This window comes from Physeter macrocephalus, chromosome 2, assembly GCF_002837175.3.
Source record: "Physeter macrocephalus isolate SW-GA chromosome 2, ASM283717v5, whole genome shotgun sequence".
NCBI lineage: Eukaryota > Metazoa > Chordata > Mammalia > Artiodactyla > Physeteridae > Physeter > Physeter macrocephalus.
The window spans coordinates 67,699,732-67,721,866 of NC_041215.1; the positions used below are offsets into that span (position 1 = coordinate 67,699,732).

Genomic DNA, 22,135 nt, shown 5'->3' on the forward strand with positions numbered 1-22,135 from the left:
TGTGACATCTTTGTCTGGTTTTGGTATCAGGGTGATGGTGGCCTCAGAATGAGTTTGGGAGTGTTCCTTCCTCTGCTGTATTTTGGAAGAGTTTGAGAAGGATAGGTGTTTGCTCTTCTCTAAATGTTTGTTAGAATTCGCCTGTGAAGCCATCTGGTCCTGGGTTATGTTTGTTGGAAGATTTTTAATCACAGTCTCAATTTCATTGCCTGTGATTGGTCTGTTTATATTTTCTATTTCTTCCTGATTCAGTCTCAGAAGGTTGTGCTTTTCTAATAATTTATCCATTTCTTCCAAGTTGTCCATTTTATTGGCATATAGTTTCTTGTAGTAATAGTAATCTCTATGATCCTTTGTATTTCTGCAGCATCAGTTGTTACTTCTCCTTTTTCATTTCTATTTCTACTGATTTGAGTCCTCTCTTTTTTTCTTGATGAGTCTGGCTAATGGTTTATCAATTTGTCTTCTCAAAAACCAGCTTTTAGTTTTATTGATCTTTGCTCTTGTTTCCTTCATTTCTTTTTCATTTATTTCTGATCTGATCTTTATGACTTCTTTCCTTCTGCTAACTTTGGGGTTTTTTGTTGTTCTTTATCTAATTGCTTTAGGTGTAAGGTTAGGTTGTTTATTTGAGATTTTTCTTGTTTGTTGAGGTAGAATTGTATTGCTATAAACTTCCCTCTTAAACTGCTTTTGCTGCATCCCATAGGTTTTCGGTCATCGTGTTTTCACTGTCATTTGTTTCTAGGTATTTTTTGATTTACTCTTTGATCTTCAGTGATCTCTTGGTTATTTAATAATGTGTTGTTTAACCTCCATGTGTTTGTATTGTTTACAGATTTTTTCCTGTAATTTATATCTAATCTCATAGCGTTGTGATCGGAAAAGATATTTGATATGATTTCAATTTTCTTAAATTTACCAAGGCTTGATTTGTGACCCAATATATGGTCTATCCTGGAGAATGTTCCATGAGCACTTGAGAAGAAAGTGTATTCTGTTGTTTTTGGATGGAATGTCCCACAAATATCAATGAGGTCCATCTGGTTTAATGTATTATTTAAAGCTTGTGTTTCCATATTTATTTTCATTTTGGATGATCTGTCCGTTGGTGAAAGTGGGGTGTTAAAGTCCCCTATTATGATTGTGTTACTGTTGATTCCCCCTTTTATGGCTCTTAGCATTTGCTTGATGTATCGAGGTGCTCCTATGTTGTGTGCATAAATATTTACAATTGTTCTATCTCTTTCTTGGATTGATCCCTTGATCATTATATAGTGTCCTTCTTTGTCTCTTGTAATATCCTTTATTTTAAAGGAAATTTTGTCTGATATGAGAATTGCTAGTCCAGCTTTCTTTTGATTTCCATTTGCATGGAATATCTTTTTCCATTCCCTCACTTTCAGTCTGTATGTGTTCCTAGGTCTGAAGTGGGTCTCTTGTAGACAGCATATTTACAGGTCTTGTTTTTGTATCCATTCAGCCAGTGTGTGTCTTTTGGTTAGAGCATTTAATCCATTTACATTTAAGGTGGTTTTCGATATGTATGTTCCTATTACCATTTTAAAAAATTGTTTTAGGTTTGTTATTGTACCTCTTTTCCTTCTCTTGTGTTTCCTGCCTAGAGAAGTTCCTTTAGCATTTGTTGTAGAGCTGGTTTGGTGGTGCTGAATTCTCTTAGCTTTTGCTTGTCTGTTAAGATTTTAATTTCTCTGTCGAATCTGAATGAGATCCCTGCTAGGTAGAGTAATCTTGGTTGTAGGTTTTTCCCTTTCCTCACTCTAAATATGTCTTGCCACTAACTTCTGGCTTGCAGAGTTTCTGCTGAAAGATCAGCTGTTAACCTTATGGTGATTCCCTTGTATATTGTTTGTTGTTTTTCCCTTGCTGCTTTTAATATTTTTTTTTTGTATTTAATTTTGATAGTTTGATTAATATGTGTCTTGGCTTGTTTCTCCTTGTATTTATCCTATATGGGTCTCTCTGCGCTTCCTGGACTTGATTGACTATTTCCTTTCCCATATTAAGTAAATTTTCAACTATAATCTCTTCAAATAGTTTCTCAGTCCTTTTCTTTTGCTATTCTTCTTCTGGGACCCCTATAATTCGAATGTTGGTGCATTTAATGTTGTCCCAGTGGTCTCTGAGACAGTCCTCAATTCTTTTCATTCTTTTTTCTTTATTCAGCTCTGCGGTAGTTTTTTCCACTATTTTATCTTCCAGGTCACTTATCCGTTCTTCTGCCTCAGTTATTCTGCTATTGATTCCTTCTAGAGAATTTTTAATTTCATTTATTGTGTTGTTCATCATTGTTTGCTCTTTAATTCTTCTAGGTCCTTGTTAAATGTTTCTTGTATTTTCTCCATTCTATTTCCAAGATTTTGTGTCATCTTTACTCTCTTTACTCTGAATTGTTTTTCAGGTAGTCTGCCTATTTCCTCTTGATTTGTTTGGTCTGGTGGGTTTTTACCTTGCTCCTTCATCAGCTGTGTGTGTTTCTCTGTCTTCTCATTTTGCTTAACTTTCTGAGTTGGGGGGTCTCCTTTTTACAGGCTGCAGGTTTGTAGTTCCCGTTGGTTTTGGTGTCTGCCCCCAATGGCTAATTATGGTTCAGTTGGTTGTGTAGGCTTCTTGGTGGAGGGTACTGGTGCCTGTGTTCTGGTGGATGAGGCTGGATCATATCTTTCTGGTGGGCAGGACCACGTCCGGTGGTGTGTTTTGGGGTGTCTGTGACCTTATTATTTTAGGCATCCTCTCTGGTAATGGGTGGGGTTGTGTTCCTGTCTTGCTATTTGTTTGGCACAGGGTTTCTAGCACTGTAGCTTGCTGGTCATTGAGTGAAGCTGGGTCTTAGCATTGAGATGGAGATCTCTGGGAGAGCTTTCACTGTTTGATATTACATGGAGCCAGGAGGTCTCTGGTGAACCAATGTCCTGAACTCGGCTCTCCCACCCTAGAGGCACAGGCCTGACACCTGGCCAGAGCATGAAGACTGTCAAGCCACACAGCTCAGAAGGAAAGGAAGGAAAGGAAAGAAGGAAGGAAGGAAGGAAGGAAGGAAGGAAGGAAGGAAGGAAGGAAGGAAGGAAAAATAGAAAAGAAAGTTATTAAAATAAAAAATAACATATTATTAAAAATAAAAAAATTATAAAGTATCCAAAAAAAAGAAGAGAGCAACCAAACCAAAAATGAAATCCACCAATAATAACAAGTGCTAAAAACTATAGTAAACAAACAAACAAACAAACAAAAAAACGGACAGACAGAACCCTAGGAGAAATGGTAAAAGCAAAGCTATACAGACAAAATCACATACACGTACACACTCACAAAAAGAGAAAAGGGAAAAAAATATATATCTTTTGGGAAGTCTGAGGTCTTCTGCCAGCATTCAGTAGGTGTTCTGTAGGAGTTGTTCCACATGTAGATGTGTTTCTGATGTATTTGTGGGGAGGAAGGTGATCTCCACGTCTTACTCCTCTGCCATCTTGAATGTCTCCCACTTATCTATTTTATACATAGTATTTTGTATCTTCTTAATTCCATACCCCTCTCTTGCCCCTCCCCCTTCCCTCTCCCCACTGGTACCCACTAGTTTGTTTTCTATATCTGTGAGTCTGTTTCTGTTTTGTTTTATGCATTCATTTGTTTTATTTTTTTAGATTTCACATATAAGTGAAAACACAGTATTTGTCTGATTTATTTCACTAAGCATAATACTCTCTAGGTCCATGCACATAATTGCAAATGGCAGAATTTCATTCTTTTTTATGGCTGAGTAATATTTCTTTATATATATTATACATTATATATGTATATACATATATATATATACATACCACATGTTCTTTATCTATTCATCTGTTGATGGACACTTGGGTTGCTTCCATATCTTGGCTATTGCAAATAATGCTGCTAAAGCAATCTTGAGAGAAAAGAATAAAGCTGCAGGTATCATTCTCCCTGACTTCAGACTATACTACAAAGCTACAGAAATCAAAACAGCATAGTAGTGGCACAAAAATGAACACATAGATGAATGGATCAGAATAGTTAACCCAGAAATAGATCCATGTGACTATGGTCAATTAGTCTATGACAAAGGAGGCAAAAAGCAATTGGAGAAAAGACAGTCTCTTCAATAAGTGGTGCTGGGAAAACTGGACAGCTACATGTAAAAGAATGAGATTAGAACATTTCCTCACACCATATACAAAAACTCAAAATAGATTAAAGACCTAAATATAAGACTTGAAACCATAAAACTCCTAGAAGAGAACATAGGTAGAATGCTTTTTCACATAAATGGTAGTAATATTTTTGGGGGGTCTGTCTCCTAAAGGCAAAAGATAAAAACAAAATAAATAATTGTATGTAATTAAACATTCAACAGTATTTTTTGATAGATATTTCTTAGTCAAAGTTATGTATGTAGGTTGCCACTTTGAATATATGTTCATCTCTATGAAACTTGATATCATGGTTTTTAGTCATTGAAATAAATGTGACATGTAAATCAAGGTCATAGCAAGAAAGAGATGGTCACTCAAGAAGGGTGATAAAAAGAATTTAATGAAAGGACTGATTGGGATTGACATATACACACTACTATATATAAAATAGGTAACTAATAAGGACCTACTGTATAGCACAGAGAACTCTACTCAATACTCTGTAATGGCCTATATGGGAAAAGAATTTTAAAAAGAGTGGATGTATGTATATGTATAACTGATTCACTTTGCTGTACAGCAGAAACTAACACAACATTGTAAATCAACTATACTCCAATAAAAATTTTTTTTAAAAGTGTACACAGGATAAAGGGTAATCAGCAAGGGTTAGTGAAATCCCAGAAACCTGCAACAGTCAGAAACTGTCACTATTTCTAGGCCTAAAGGAGCAAGGTGGGGGAGCAGTTAATGCAAACCAGCAAGATCTATAGCTGTAGAAGAGTCACGTGACAAGCGCTTTGGTGTTTGATAGAAGATCACAGCCGTTGCCAAACTATGGTCCAACAGGGGCCATGTTTCTCTCCTCCCAACTCTATAGCCTTCTGTCATTATCTCTCATTGGCTGAACTCAATAGGAAGCTAAAAGGCAAGGGATCCTAGCGATGCAGTCTGTAAAGACACAGAGCATGGTGAATAAGAGTGGAAAGTGGATCTGTAAGGGTTAGTGGAGAGTATACAGCACACAACACTATCCTAATATCTAATACCTAAGAAGAAAGGCAGAAAAAGTGGTTACTTTTTAAAAATGATATGATAAATAGTTCTAAGGAAGAAAGAATTCTGAATTGAAAATAAACTGCTTTCTCCTCTATTCATTTTCAAATGAGATGAGAATTAAAAGGATATGAAAAAGTTTGAATTTTCCTGCTCACAAGATTACTGTTAGATTTTGGTTTGTAAAACTAGAAAAGTTTATTTCATTGATGGCTCTGCTCAAGAGCTATGGTAAATCAGAAAAGGTGATTTTTACATATTCATAGACCTAATGATATTTACAAACAAGTCTAGAAGAAATTTCTGTGTGAATTAGTTACTGTTAGTCTGTCCCAGGGCCATAGTCTATACCAATGTTTTTCAAATTGCGTGTCACAAGCCATTTTTCGGTCCTGAAATAAATTTAATGGGTAGTGACTAGGTCTTCTAAATGAAATAGTATACCCTGGAACAGAAAATATCGGAGTGCATTTTTTATACTAAGAGTAAATACTGGTTTGTGAAACTTTTGTTTTGATTACATATATATGAATATGTGACTGTGTTGGGATATATATTTCTCAATATGGGCAATGTTTTAAATTTGAGGGGAACGTGGCCCATATTGAGAAATATATATCCCAACACAATACTATTTACTGGACTCAATCATCTTATAAATGTTTACCCAACAGTGTAGTAAGGGTGAATTGTATTGAAAGGCAATGTAATATATTTATGTGTTCTCTCCCTACACAGTGCTAAAATTTGTTCCTAGGTGAGTAAATACATATGGAAATTAGGGTGCATTAATATATTTGATGTTCACCAATTCTAAAGATAGTAACAGTTCAAAATGAAGTGAAAATGTATCTTATTGCTCTATTACTGCATAGACTGGCACCCAGTGGCATAAGTCCCTCTGCATTCCCATCATCACACCTCATATTTACTTGCTCTTGGTAATAAGGGGAAAGGGAAATATTCTGCTAAAAAGCCTTGAATAATATTTAAGTGATCTTTTGAGCTATAGCCAAAGTAGAGGAATTTCAGTATATGTATTAACATTAATCTGTATCTTGGGAATTTTCAGCTGAAAATATGGAACATCCAGAGAGTATTTAAAGAGGATAATATGAAACTACAAAATGAGTCACTTACATTGAGTTATATTCATATTCTAGCTTCTAGTTCTTTATCTTTTAAAGAAAAATTAAAATTAGGTCACTTCTTCTTGTAACCTGCATAGTAATTAAATAATCAGCTATTTCTTATTTAGATTCCATTTCTACTTCTGCTGCAAAATTTCATTTTCTCTCAATATCTCAACATTAGCGATTCAACAGAATTATCTTTTGTACATGGACAGTATACATGCTTTATATAAATAAGGGGAAAAAACATTTTGTATAAGCTGAAAATGATTCAGGTCCTTGAAATCAAAATCAAATATTTATTGTATAGGGGGAAACATCTTCATGTATTCTATATAAGCTTTCCATTTTGCAGTTGTTTTCAGAGACTGCCATTTTGAGTTATATTGGAATAGTGTTCCTTCTGACCTTTGAACAAGGATGCATGACTTAGTTTTTGGCATTCTTCCTAACAACACCCCAGAGGGCAGAGTTGTATTCTAGTGTGACATATATTTGAAAATGTCTTGCACAGAGGGTAAATTTGATTTGTAAATGTATCAAGAACAGATTCAAAATAGGCTGAAACTTGCATTTATCTGGTTCAGGAAAATTATAAAAGTCTCAACTTTAGTTTTTCTATTGCTATTATTGGTTAAATCAACAGATTTTCTTAAACTTTGCCAAACAGAAGAGCAATGGGTTCTGAAATCTATCTTCATTTTAATTTTTTCCCTCATTTTCTCTCATTTATAGTGTAAGTTTATCTAACTCTGATTTCAAAGACTTTACCCTGACTTGTGTCAGTACAAGTTGACAGAAAGACAACAGGACTATAGGCTATAAAACATGTCCTTCTGCTGCATATTGTGCTGCGTTTGAAGCATATGAGAGCTGATCTTTTTAGGCTGAAATATGTCTATACTCCTGCAGTTGAAAGTACTGATTTGTCAAACATGGAGGACAAATCTGTATTAAGATTATGTTCAGGAATTAAAAAGCTTTCAAAGAAGAAACAAAAATCTTTTACTTTTCTAATAGTAATAAACTAGAATAGGCTTAGAAATAGATCTTGAAAAGTTTTATTCAACTTTAGTCTACCTTTTCATTTCTCCTTTTGTACTCGGTATTCACTTTTAAGGCAATTTTTACCGAGGTGTTCACAGATAAAAGTTGTAAATAATTTGTATTTCACTTCATTAAGTATTTCATATTTTGTCCATTCCTGCATGGTCAAAATGGATTATGCTCACACCTCCCCCATTATTTTATTGAGTACCAAATCACTGAGTATACTATTTTGAGTTATGTGTACAGTGTTCAGAAGACAAAGCCTGTGCCCAGCCCTTCTAAATACGTAAAAAAATTTATAGAAACTGAATGAAGGTTTAATGCACATGATTGTAATTTACAGTTTAGTTTGAATAAAATGCCTTATACTGAAACAAAGTCATTAGAGTTTTAGTTTACCTAGTAATTGCTACTAATTGCTTTCAAGAGATTAGTTCCCCCCAACCCCATTTATAATGGCAATGGAATTATTTCTCCCTGACATAGCACTAATGATTTTCATATTTTCCTTGTATAGTTCAAAATGTCATCTTGTTAACAAGAATTCTTTATCAGAGATAAAAATACATGTTACTAAATTGACAGGATAACTGTTTGTTTTCTAGTTTTCATCTCACTAACAAATGATGCCAACTGGAATGTTTGACTGCCTTCAATTTCATGGAAAATCAAATGACATTCCTTCTCTGAATGTGTGGTCAAATTAATCTTAGTCTTTTGTAAACTAACACTTGATAATCAAATAGAATAGTCATGTACAAGTAGATTTATGTTACTGAATTAAACCCCTAAATTATTAGATCACATTAAAGTTTATTTGCTGAAATTAAGAGAATCTATATACTATCATTTAGTCTTCTTTCTCTCTATTCTACAGAGAAATGATGAAGAGGCAGTTGTGGATAGAGGTGGAACTCGTTCTATTCTCAAAACACACTTTGAGAAAGAAGATTTAGAAGGTAAGACTATTTTGGTGGGGGGGATACCTATTGGTGTTTCAAAGAGAAATATGAAGTTTGTTGCAATGTGGAGAACTGCAAAAGTTGATATCAGAGTAATAATGGTGGTGGTGGTGGGGTGGTTATGACTGTTTTGGTGTACTCTGTAGTGCCAATAGTCAGTCCTACAAACAATGAGAAGCATTAATTTGTTCAACAGACGTTTATTGAACCTCTCCTATATTCCTGTACTGTGTTGTGTGCCAGTCTTTCAATAATCCTTCCTTCAAGGAATTACAATTAATTGGGGAGTGAAAAGAAAAAAATTATGACAGACCAGCATATTGGGTGTTATGTGACGGGGGAGGACAAAAGGGGCATCTAATTCACCCTATGTTGTCGAGTAGGCTGTCACTGGAAGGGAGTTAAGGACAATTGGTATTCTAGTTTTACTGAGATGTATATGAGAGAGGGCTGGAGGCATCATTTGTGTGTGTTCTCTTCAACAGGAATAAGGTCAGCTAATTCAACAGGAAGGTAGTATGGTCTAGCAGCTGGTAAAGTATAGAGGCTCTGAAACCAGACTGTACTGGATTCAAATATCACTTCTGTCCCTTATTTGTTATGGAAGCTTTAGCTAATTAGTTAACTTCTCTGCACCTGTTTTCTCTGTTGTTAAAATATGGATAACAGTGGAATATATTTCCTAAATTTTTATGAGAAATAAGGGAAAAATACTTAGAATACTACCTGGCCTAAGAGTTACATAAGTATTGACAATTATTATTCCACTGCAATTTAATGTATACATGCCATTAGTTCATTTTAATTTTTTAACAAGAAATTATTACTAGTGAGATACAAGGTATGTGGTGTTTTTCATCTTTTTGTTGAAAAGTGAAACTCAAATCATCTTAAGTTAAACTAATCAGAGATAGCTCCTAATAATCTACAGCAGCTGAAAAGTAAGTGTTCATTCCCCTTAAGAATTGTAGCCACTTAAATTACGGTTAAATTCATTATTATTGGGTCTTATATTTAGTTACAACAATTAAATAACAGAAGAGTTAACATACCATTTAGAGACAACTTTCAACAACTATACCCACTCTGTGTTTGACATTTTGCTTGATGCACAGAAAGCACCCAAGGTCTGGAAAGGTTATACTTACTGGGCAGGTGTAGTAATTTGCATGCTATCCATATTCATTACACAAATTGAAGGAAGCAGAAACTTGAAAAATCTAACCCAGTAATGTCTAATATAAAGCGAATTTTTCTTTAGATTTGAAAAGCAGCATAGTTACTGTCCTACTATGTCATACCATGACTTAAGCTATGCTTATATTCACTAAACTCACACAAGAAAACCTAATAAATCAAGAATTTAGTGTAAAAATGTACTCAATTCCAGTGAAACATCATCTTGGGTTTAAAGATTGTGATTGATAATCCACACACAGATAATTAGCAGTTAACAGTAATTTATAAATAATTACAGTAAAATACTAAATGGTCCCTTTGAAAGGAAAATATATAATACAAAAATAAGATTTAATAAAGTCACTTTAATTGTTGTATTAACATGTATTACATACGTTTCTTTTTACTGGGAATACACATAACAGTGTACAATGCTTCTTAAAAGAGATTTCTGGTTGGCAAAACACAGTTGGATAAATCAGATTTTGTTCTGTTTGCTGATGTCTATAGTGGGTATTTTAATCCCAGAAGTGAATAACTGTGACTTGGTCACTGGTGATTGAAGTTAACATCATAGAATGCAAAGGCAACATTTTAGAATTTTGAAAGAAAATAAGAAAAACCTTATTTATGTTGACTTTCTTAATATTTGTTCTGCTCCCAGATCATATTAAGTAGATAAACATTCCAGCATTTGAGGATGCCGTGGAGGATTCTGTTGTGATGCATACAAAGAATCAATAGATCTGTTAGTGGTTCCCAGATTGATTACCCTGAATCGGAATATAATGCAGGGGCAATGAGGTGGATGTCATGGTTCAGGAAAAAAATCAACTGGTAGCATATAATATAATGTAACGTGGGTAACTGGGAGAGCACCAGAGAGAAAGGTGGCATTACTGAGGATAAGGGTGGTGGTAGCTTCTCTTTCTGTGTAATTAAAGAAAAAGACTAGGGCGCCACCGTATTGTTTTTTTTTTCTTTCATAATTTCCAAAACTTGAAAGCAACCAAGATGTCCTTTAATGGATAAGTAAACTATGTAGTATGCCAATACAATGGAATATTATTCAGTGATAAAAAGAATTGAACTATTGACGTTTCTCTAAGGAAGATATACAAATGGACAGCATGGTCATGAAAAGATATTCAACATCACTAACTATTAAGGAAATGCAAATTAAATCTGTAATGAGATATCACCTCGAACCCATTAGGATGGTTACTATTTTAAAAAAAACAGAAAATTACAAGTGTTGGTGAAGACGTGAAGAAATTGGAACCCTTGTGCACTACTGGTGAGAAAGTAAAATAGTGTAACTGCTATGGAAAGCAGTGTGGAAGTTCCTCAAGAAATTAAAAATAAAATTACCATAGGGCGCCACTTTTTAAGAGCTTCTTTAGTAACATAGATAAAATGTACCAGTAGATATTTATTTTAAATCAACTAGAATTTGGAATTGCTACCCCAGAAATTACCTTCAGCTGAAGGGAGCTGCCTCTCCTGTGGCATCTGAATTCAATAAGTTATCAGAGAAGGAGTATAAAGGCCCAGAGTCTTGCCTCAAATTGGTACAATTCTGAAGGGCTGTCTCAGCTTCAGAGCCTCCTGTGGAGTCAACTGAGGACTTTATTGCAAATGTACCATAATTCAACTTCTTCTACCAAATGCTGCAGCCCACATTTCCTCACAGGTGTTACTGCTGATAGCTCTCTTCAACAAACTCCCTGAACACAAATTCCTGTCTCAGTGTCTGTTTCCTGAGGAATCTGAACCACTCATTGATCATTTTCCTGTTCCCTGAACCATGCCAATAGACCTACTTGGTAATTGGCAGGACCATCACGTTGGTTTCTTAGCCTGTGGGATTAAGAACTATTGTAGTGGGTGAGAAGGCTCTGAAAGTACTTGCTTTGGCGATGATATTAAATGAAAATCAGTATTGCATATGACAGGAAATAGCAGAGATTAGTGCCATCTTTAAAGATCTAAAGTATGTCCCAGTCTGGCCACTACAGAAACTTGTCAAAGCCTAGACAATGGTGGTGGACTACTGCAAACTCGGCCAAGTGGTAGCATCAATTGCAGCTACTGTTTCAGATGTAGAATATTTTTAGAGCAGGTTAACATGACCACAGGTACATGGTATGCAGCTGTTGATTTGGCAAATGCATTTTTTTTCTATTACGACCAAGAAGGTGTACCAGAAGTAAACATTCTCTTGGGAAGTACAACAATATACATTTATGGTCTTGCTCCGCGGCTGTGTTAACTCTCCTACCCTGTATTATAATAGACTCCAAAGGGATTTGGACTGAGTGGGTGTTCTGCAGAGCATCATTTTGGTTCATTGTGTTGACCAAATGAACATGAAGTGGCAAGTATGCAGAGGCCTTGATAAGACAGATGCATTCCAGAGTCTGCTTCTCAGTGAATCTGACTAAAGGATAACATTATAGAGTGTGCAACAATGTACTGAGCCTGAAACTCCAGGGTGGATGGATGGATAGGCAGGGTCAGTTTCCACATGGGCCTAATAAAAATAACCAAGTGCCTCTTCAGTTCTTTTTTTTTTTTTTTTATTGAGCAGAGTTCCCTGTGCTATACAGTAGGTCCTTGTTGATTATCCATTTTAAGTATAGCAGTGTGTGCATGTCAATCCCAAACTCCCTTATCACTTATATGCGGGGAATCTAAAAAAATGATACAAATGAACTTATTTACAAAACAGAAACAGACTCACAGACTTAGGGAACGAATTTTTGGTTACCAGGGGGAAGGGTGGGGGGGCAGGGATAGTTAGGGAGTTCGGTTATTCTTAAACACCTCCATTCTCTCTTCATTGTTCAGCCGTGTCCAGCTTTTCTCAGAATGGATTCCTGAACTTTTTAAAAATTTAATGAATATTTTATTTTTTCAGACATGACCATTGTTATATTTTCTGCAGGCATAAGAGCAAATTAATAAGTTGCTAAAAATAGTATGTCTTATTAATAATTAGATGATAACAAAGAGAAGAAAATTCAATAGCTGAAGATGATATGCTATTATTTTAGCCATTTTGACTGAACGGATCGATTTCCAGTCAAGGCAATTTTGTCAAACAACTGGATTGCTTTTTAAAAAAAAATTTTTAAAATTCTTTTGTGGTAAAAAATTCATAACATAAAATTTATCATCATAGCCAATTCTAAGTGTACAGTTCAATAGTGTTAAATATATTTACAATGTTGTGTAAGCAGTGTCAGAACTTTTTCATCTTGGAAAACTGAAACTCTATAACAACAACTCCCCATTTCCTTCTCCCCCTGGCAAACACCATTCTACCTTCTGTTTCTATCAATTTGACTATGCTAGATACCTCACAGAAGTGAAATCATGCAGTGTTTGTCCTTTTGTGACTGACTTATTTCACTTAGCATAATGTCATGAAGGTGTATCCATGCTGTAGTGTTAGAAATTACTTTCCTTTTTAAGGCTGAATGATATCCATTGTATGTATATACTACATTTTGTTTATCCATTCATCTATCGATGGACATAATTGCTTCCATCTTTTGGCTATTGTGAAATAGTGCTGTGCTGTTTGGCTAGTGCTGTTATGAGCATGAGTGTGCAAATATTGCTTCAAGACCCTGCTTTCAATTCTTTTGAGTATATACCCATAAGTGGGATTGCTGGATCATAGGGTCATTCTATTTTTAATTTTTAGAGAAACTGCCATACTGTTTCTTTTTTTGTTTTTTTTTTTTGTGGTACGCGGGCCTATCACTATTGTGGCTTCTCCCGTTGCAGAGCACAGGCTCCGGACGCACAGGCTCAGCGGCCATGGCTCACGGGCCCAGCCGCTCCGTGGCATGTGGGATCTTCCCAGACCGGGACACAAACCCGTGTTCCCTGCATCGGCAGGCGGACTCTCAACCACTGAGCCACCAGGGAAGCCCTGCCATACTGTTTTTCATAGAAGATGCACAATTTTACATTGCTACCAACACCGCGCAAGGGTTCCAATTTTTTCACATCCTCACTAACACTTGCAGTTTTCCAGGTTTTCTTGATAGTAGCCATCCTAACGGGTGTCAGGTTTTAATTTGTATTTTCCTAATAATTAGCGATATTGAACATTTTCTCATATGCATTTTGGCCATTTGTGTATCATCTTTGGAGAAATGTCTATTCAAGTCCTTTGTGCATTGTTTATCTGGATTTTTTAATGTGTTATTCAGTTGTAGGAGTTCTTTATGTATTCTAGATATTAACTACTTATCAGGTATATATGATTTGCAAATATTTTCTCCCATTCTGTAGGTTGCCTTTTTGCTCTGTTGACTATGTTCTTTGATATGCAGAAAATTTTAATTTTTTGATATAGTCCAATTTGTCTAGTTTTACTTTTGTTGCCTAAGCTTTTGGTGTTATTTCCAGGAAATCCTTGCCAAATCCAATGTCATAAAGCTTTTCCCTATATTTCCTTCTAATTTATAGTTTTGGGTCTTACATTTAGGTCTTTGACCCATTTTGAGTTAATTTCTGTATATGGTGTAGAATGCCTGCAATTTTATCCTTCATATTCCTTTGTTGTCTAATTTTACACTTGTTACAGCTTGCATTACTCCTTACAGGTTAAATTTTCCCCCAAATCACTGATAAATAAAGAACTTCTTTAGTGAGAGAGAGACTGTTTGTTTTTCATGCTTTTAGCACATATTTCTAAAATAATGCCTGCTATTTTTCTACAGTCTGAGAACATGGAAGATGCAGTAAAACCTCAAGAATATTATTAAAAATTTTGTGTTCAAAACCTTTTTGTTGCTCCATACCAAATTGGTGCCTTCTCATCTTCTCCACAAAGAATAGAATGTCCATTCTGCCCATCCATTAGCGTTACCTGATCCCTCCTGGCAGAATAATTATCTTCCTCCTCCAGATCTCTCTTTCTGAATTTACATCATTTCTTATATTATTATTATGTATATATTTCTTATCATTCTTATTTGATTATAAGCTTGTTGAGGGACAAATCTTTGTCTTATACATATTTGCATTCTACCATGGTATCGGTCCAGCAGTTTTTCTTAAACTAGATAGGTACTAAAAAATGTGTTGCATTGAATCTCATTTATATATAATTCAATAATATATCACTAATCATGTAAGAAGTTAAGTTTATATACTGTAATGAGGTGCATAATTAACACTCATCAAATATTGAATTAGCTTTCAAATATTTAACATGTAAATACAGGAGTTTCTAATTATGTTGCACTGTACTAAGATAAATAAATCTAGTTACATTTTAATCTGATATTCAGGAATTAATAAATTTAAAACTTTAATGGAAAAGTTAAACTAATATTTAAATCTTGGCTATGAATTAAATTAAAAAGACATTGTCTTTATTCTGTATTGCTTTTAGCAGAGAGTAAAATACTTTTAAGTCAGGAATTTAATAGAGAAAATTATACCTCTGTCTTGATATTTTTGCTCATTTTATTTGAGATAAAAAATTTTGGTTTACTAGTTTATTTCTTTTGGGGACCACTTAATATATCATGGACCTAAAGTCCAGAGATACTGTAAGTAAAATACCTAGCACAAAGCTATCATATAACATAATTTTATTAATGATAATACCCTCCCACTTTCTTCATTTCACCCAATGCATTCCTGAGCTCTTAAGATTACTAAAATGCTTTTCTGATCATAATTATTGTAATGTCAAAAGTGTTTTTCACTAAAATACAGAAGATAATAAGTGCTGATCCTATAATTATGATGCACTATTTTGAAACCAAAGTAGAAAATAATTTGAAAAAATAAAGAAAAAACCAAAAATTAGGCTTAGATATTTTTCTTTCTGATCTTTTATCTCCAAAAATTGCCATTAGAAGGAAAAATGAATTCTGCTGAGAGAAACAAAAGTTGGCTTCACAGAGACAGAGATGGGCTTAGAAGGATGAATGAGAGTTCTGAAGGCAAAGAAGGAAGGATCCATTATATTCTGGGAATGGCAAATATGGTGTGGCTAACACATTGGGATTGTGTGCATGGGGGTAAAGAGTGACTAGAGATGAAGTTTAAACATTTGCATGAGGTAGGTCAAATAATGGAGAATGAATTAATTTTTGAAGTTACTCAGTGAGGTAAGTTCTATTATCATCTCCATCTTACAGATAAGGAAACTAAAGCACAAAATATTGACTTGCTCAGGCCATGACTAGCAAGTGTAAGGATTCAAACCCACAAGGGTCTGGGCTTTTAACAAATATGTTATAGAAGTAAACATAATGTGGAGCATTGTTTTTAGGTGACTGAATGGGGCAAGATGTTTATTAACTGGAAGACTGGGGCATATTTACTCACTTAATCATGACTATTTTTAAAAAGTTGAGACTATCCTATGAAGCAATAATGAATTCGATAATTAGTACCCTATTACAATAGTTTTCCAAATAATTTTGCAAAAATTTGAAATATTTTATAGTTAGTAAATTTTATAAAATTTTATTTTATAGTTAGTAAATTCCCATTAGACAGATTCATTTCCACAAAAGGAAAGGCCTGTCCCACTGGAGACTAGTTTTAATAATAACCTCATGTTCTCTTATTTTAAATTCGTGTCTCTGCTACACCACAGAATGAATAATCTTATTGTTTCCATGTTCCAAATGTCTTTTATTTGAAAAAGAAAGAACTGTTTTTCCTGCTATAATGGGTTGTTAACTTTTGTGCAATTTAGTATTGTCGATACAGGCTCAATGTCACTTGATACGGCAATTCTAAGTGGTATTTGGTCCATTGGTAATAATTAGTGATCCATTTAAAATTGTACATGCTGCCTGCCAAACACTTTGGATATTTGAGGATGGGAATTAGGCAGATAGACTAATACTGAAGATTCCAGAAAAAAATAGCCAGTAGTAAGTTTTATTCCCTAATTGACTATCTTTGCCACCTATGCACATTTCATAATGAATTGTTCTATTTTTCTCCAGGGTATCCTAAAAATAAGAACCAAATAAGAGAATGTTTTTTAACAGTCTGTAATAATGGAATTACTTTTATTCCTAAAATTAACTCTCAGGTGAGCTATATATCATGTTCCATGTTTCTTCATATTAATTGTTTCACATGATTTTTGTATGTGACCCACATCAATTTATTTTGATATATAAATTTATTCATGATATTTTGTCTATTTAAAGTGAGTGGTAACTTGCTAGTTATTTACAGTCTGCTTTTAGAGTGTATTGTAAATTTGAAAGATCTAAAGTATTCTAAATTTGGTTTATTAGACCATTTGCAAGTAGTTATAGACATGTGTTTGCATGAGTATAGTAACAAATATTCTAATGTGTATATGTGGCTAAGAAATCCTGCAATGTATGGTTTCTTAATTTAGGGGTCCTCATTATATATTTTCCATCCCTAGTTTAGGATGTCTGTTTTTAGGCAGATGATTTTAGAATAAGAGCCCATATTCTTAATCTTCCTCATCGTTCCTTATAAATCTGGCTCTATTTACTACTACTCTCTACCTATCAAAGGCACAGTACAGTATTTGAGGTATTTGCTATGGAATGTGACCTAAGACATATCCTTTGTGAATAAGGAGAACTGTTTATTTGTGTGTGTATATGTAACATTTTCAATCAATTGCTATTTTAGAGATATATTAGATGAAAAGAAATTCCTTTTCATTACATTAAATATAATCCTATAAATATTAAAGGAGGGTATTTTACAGCAAAGAATTTATTCCTTTAATCCTTCTATATTTTTCTTCAAAAATATTTAATACTTTGAAGACAAACCACAAATGGCCAAAGCTTCTTAATATGTACTCTGTAGGTTTATATTAACACTATACTTTTGTTTTGAGTTTTCCAGACGTCTGAGACTTAAGTGCGTTCATTATTTAGTTATACAGTTTAATAGTATGGGAATCATAATATGAAGGTGACATTGTGAAGGAGATCAACTTAGTCTACTTCTTGATTAAATTCTTAAGTCTCTATTTTAGCTGCTAATCTTTCCCCTAGAGCTATCCTACTTTAAAGCTCCTCGGCTGCATGTGATCATAGCCTCCACAGGTTATCTCCTCACAATAGAAGCAGGGGTGGGCTACCAGTCAACTAGAGCTTTTCTTGTGAAGTCATCATCATTCACCAATATTAATTAAGTGCTAATGGTATATAAGCACTGAACAAAATTTGTTTTATATTCTTTATTCTCCAAAGTGGTTTACATACTGGTGCTGTCAATAGGGCACTTGAGTTCTAGACCTCCTTGGGAAAAAATAACAGTTGGCCACACGCCACATAAATGTTTACATTTAAATATCAATTGAGATAAATACTGATAATACTGAACAAGTTTTAAATAGTAGTTGAAAGAGGTGATATTCTTGATTTTCTGGATTACACACACATAATTTTATCAGTAGTAGCATCACTGGAACCTTAATATAATTAAGTCGATTTGGTGTACCGGTATTCTGAGGTTACTTTTTTGGCATGCTCTCTTTTATATTTTCTCCCGGTGACATTGTTCACTACCCCAATCTATCCTCCCTCTTTCCTGGCTGCCTAGTCATCCCTACTGCTCTTAATTTGTCAGAACTGCTGAAAGCACAATGAAAAAATCTAATTCTTTTTCCTTTCTTTCTCTATCATTTCTACCCCTAATGAGAGCTTCAGGTGGGAAGATAATATAGAAAACCAAAATGATTGAAATCATGATTAAAAGAAAGTAAAATTTTAATTTTCTGCTGGTCAACTAAGCTTTTGTCTTGTCTCTGCAGAAGGAACATTATGAATATCCTTTTTTTATTGAAGTATGGTTGGTTTACAGTATTAGTTTCAGGTGTATAAAACATATTGACTCAATATTTTTATAGATTATACTCCATTTAATGTTATCACAAAATAGTGGCTATATTTCCCTGGGCTGTACAATGTATCCTTGTTGTTTATCTATTTTATACATAGTGTTTGTATCTCTTAACCCTGTACCCCTATCTTGCCCCTCCCCTCTTCCCTCTCCCTGCTGGTAACCACTAGTTTGTCCTCTATACCTGAGAGTCTGTTTCTGTTTTGTTATATATATTCATTTGTTTTATTTTTTAGATTCCACACATAAGTGATAACATAGAGTGTTTGTCTTTCTCTCACTTATTTCATTAAGCAAAATGCTCGCTAGTTTCAGCCATCCATTTTGCTACAGATGGCAGAACTTCATTCTTTTTTATGGCTGAGTAATATTTCATTATATATGTTATACATTATATATATGTATATACATATATATATACACACCATGTGTTCTTAATCCATTCATCTGTTGACAGACATTTAGATTGCTTCCATATCTTGACTATCAATATTCTTTATTGACTACTTTCAAAACTGCTTCTAAATTACCTTTGGAGCATCTGTGAGAAAAGTATTACAGTCTTATTAGAAAAAGGATTTCTAATATCTGGCTAAATTATTTACAATTGTACCTATTTTTTCCTTTGCATAACTCAGTTTTTTTCATGTAATGATAAATTGCTGCTTTGTAATTAGATGACAATGTGGCAGGAAAGCATTTTATGATATCACAGTGATTAATACAAAAGTATAGTGTCTGCAACACCAATGCATTTAACAGTACTGATCATGAAAATGAAAGTCATGTTTACTAAGTTGAAATACTATTTCTCTCATGCTATCTCACTTTAATATTCTCTTAAGGTTTATTAATATGCATTCTATTTAAAAAGTGCTCTTAATTGCCAAGTATAGTGATCGCCTGTTGTCAGCCCTTTTGAAGTCTCAGTTGCTTTTAAAACTTTTGACTATACCTTTGTTTTTAGAATTTCCTTCTCTTTTCTCATACCCCTCCCTTGGCTTCTCTTCTCAGGTAGTCTTCCTTGATATTTTTTTCTATTTTATCCACTGGCCCCTCTTACTCTGCCTGACATTTCTATGTTTTTTTCCCAAAATTAAAATCGTTTTATTGTTTTAAAACTATTTTAAAACAAAAAATTATTTCGAGTTAGAAAAAGCCAAGAAATATAAAAAAGTATAAAGTATAAAGAAGGCAAACAAAACAACCCCCAAAACCTACTGTTTAGAAGAAATAAAATTAATATTTCTGAACAGAATTACAGAATTAATATTATAAAAGAATATAATTTAATTATATATCATAAACAGATGTAATTATAACTAAATTACATATAAGTAAAATTATGGTACAATTTGTAATCTTTTCAACTACTCTCTTTTTTTTTTTTTTTTTTTTTTTTTTTGCGGTACGCGGGCCTCTCACTGCTGTGGCCTCTGGCGCGAACCCGGTTCCCCTGCATCGGCAGGCGGACGCGCAACCACTGCGCCACCAGGGAAGCCCACTACTCTCTTTTCATTAAAAAAATCAACATCATTCCATGTTAATATTGATATTGTCCATTTTAATTATGCTTAGTATTTCATTGCACGATTGTACCATGCTTTATTTAACCAATCCCTTATCAATGGACATTTTATTTCTCATTTATCTCTTTTAAACAAAGCTGCTATGAATTATCGTATATGTATTCTTGTGCACTTTACTGATACAATTCTCAGGTGGATTGCTGGGTCAAAAAGTTATAGAGTTAAAAATTTTGATCTATGTTTTATATTCCCATTGACATAATATGAGAAGTTCCATCTATTTCTTCAAACCTTTGACAATTCTCATCTATCTTTTAACTGTTGGTTTCTCCCTATATCTATCCTTGATTTTTTTTTCCTCGTATTCTTCATTCTCTCTCTGGATGATTCACTTCCTGGAACGTTATTTCCACCTGTAAGTGCTGTAGGAGTCCATATGGATGTGTCCAAAATGTTCCATATGTGTCTTGCGGACTTTCACACAATAAATAAACCTAAAGTAGACACACTGAAGAAGATGAATATGACTAAAGTAGAGGTCATCCTATACAAATATTAGTTGAGGAAAATGCTAAGGGAATATGTAGAAAGGACATGACTGCTAACTTGAGTATTTGAAAGATGGTTATATGGAAGATGAAATATACCATCATTTTATGTTATACAGAAATAGTAGAGTTTTGTATGAGGAAAATAAACTAAGTTGTTAAAATTTCCCTATTGGCTACGACTACTTAGAAATGTTTAGTTTTAGAAATATTGGGATAACTTCTTCAACTACTGTTTATTTCACATGTGAAAATGAGAGGTCTCAATCAAGTGCTCTCTGAAGAATTTTCCATCTCTAAATTCTGTGATCCTTAAGTGAACTTCTAGAGTATGCTTTAAAATTCTTGTTAACTTTGCTTAATATTTAAATACCTTTAAGTTTTTCAGTTATCTGACAAGAAAAGTTCATTAGTTTTGAATTTAAAAAGGACTGCTCGCTCTGTATAAATGTTTTTAAAAATATCCTATTAATGATTCATGCCTCTTGAAAAGAACAGAAACTTATTCTTTACCTTTCTTGAGGAAGAAAGAAATTTGAAGTAGAGTAGGTGTGGCAAAAAATATCACCAGATATAAATTTTTTAATGGATAGGGTATGTCTGGCTTTATCATCTTGAGATACAAAGTTAGGTCATATTTGGTTAACATTGACAATATAATAACCCAGAGGAACCACCTGCCTGGATATTCTGAAAGTATGGCATTTCTGCTGGGGTTCTCCTTCCAAGGTTCCATAGGGTTACTTAGACTAAATGGTTTAATCAGTCCTTAATATCTCAAACCTGTTGCCACCCTCAGTGAGAATTAACGAGACTTCAGATTCATTAATTCATTCATTCCTCCAACTCTATTTAATGCCTATTATTGTCAGACACTACTCCAGGTACTAGTAATACTGCAGTGAAAAAAAAAGAGACAAAAATATGGAACTTACAAACTAAATATGCCCCTCATGGTTGATTTCAACAAGTGTTTAACCCTGGAGAGCTCAGCCTATTAGTCTCAGTATCTGCTACCACCAATTAGAAGTCTGGTGGCATCCAGGGAGTTGGGATGATACAAGTTGCACTGGAGTTTGTGATTACCCACTATCATTTGGTGCAAGGCCCTGTCCATTAAAGCTGTTGATCCTTCCTGGTTTATCTGTACATGTTTATCCAGTCAGCTACACAACCTCCTCCTCCACATACATACATACCCAAACCTGCCTTGAGCCTTAAGTGTTATACTTCAAGTTTTTTATTTCCCTTATGTAAGGGCACACATGCATCTCCTTTCCCCACTCAGAGTAAGCTCCTTAGCACCAAAGTGACTTTGTCAGAAAGGCCTTTAGCATAAGTCACATAATGGGCCATTAAAATCAGACAGACACACCCACACACACAGACACACACAGTAATCTAGTGGCTGCTGTTGAGTTTGGAAAAGGGTCCAGACCCTTCTCCCATCAATGGTGTTTCTTCTTAATGGGGAGTGGAAGTGGGGGGCTGTTATCCATTCCTGCTTGTCTTCATTTAGGGCACTATACTCCTTCAGCAATGTTTTAATGATTTTAAATCTCAAAGCAAAGGGATTTGGGTTCAGCTTCCCTTCTTCCTAAGAGGCTCTTAGGA

General features: G+C 34.3%; 1 protein-coding gene across 2 annotated transcripts in view; it reads left to right on the top strand.

Annotated features, from left to right (window-relative positions):
- The window catches only part of SLC4A10 (solute carrier family 4 member 10), a 226,922-nt gene that overhangs the window by 27,393 nt on the left and 177,394 nt on the right, over positions 1 to 22,135 (top strand). For both annotated transcript variants that reach the window (XM_024122229.1, XM_024122230.1), the window contains exon 2: positions 8,289 to 8,370. In XM_024122229.1, coding sequence (XP_023977997.1) covers positions 8,289 to 8,370 — 82 coding nt within the window. The remainder of the gene's footprint in view (positions 1 to 8,288; positions 8,371 to 22,135) is intronic.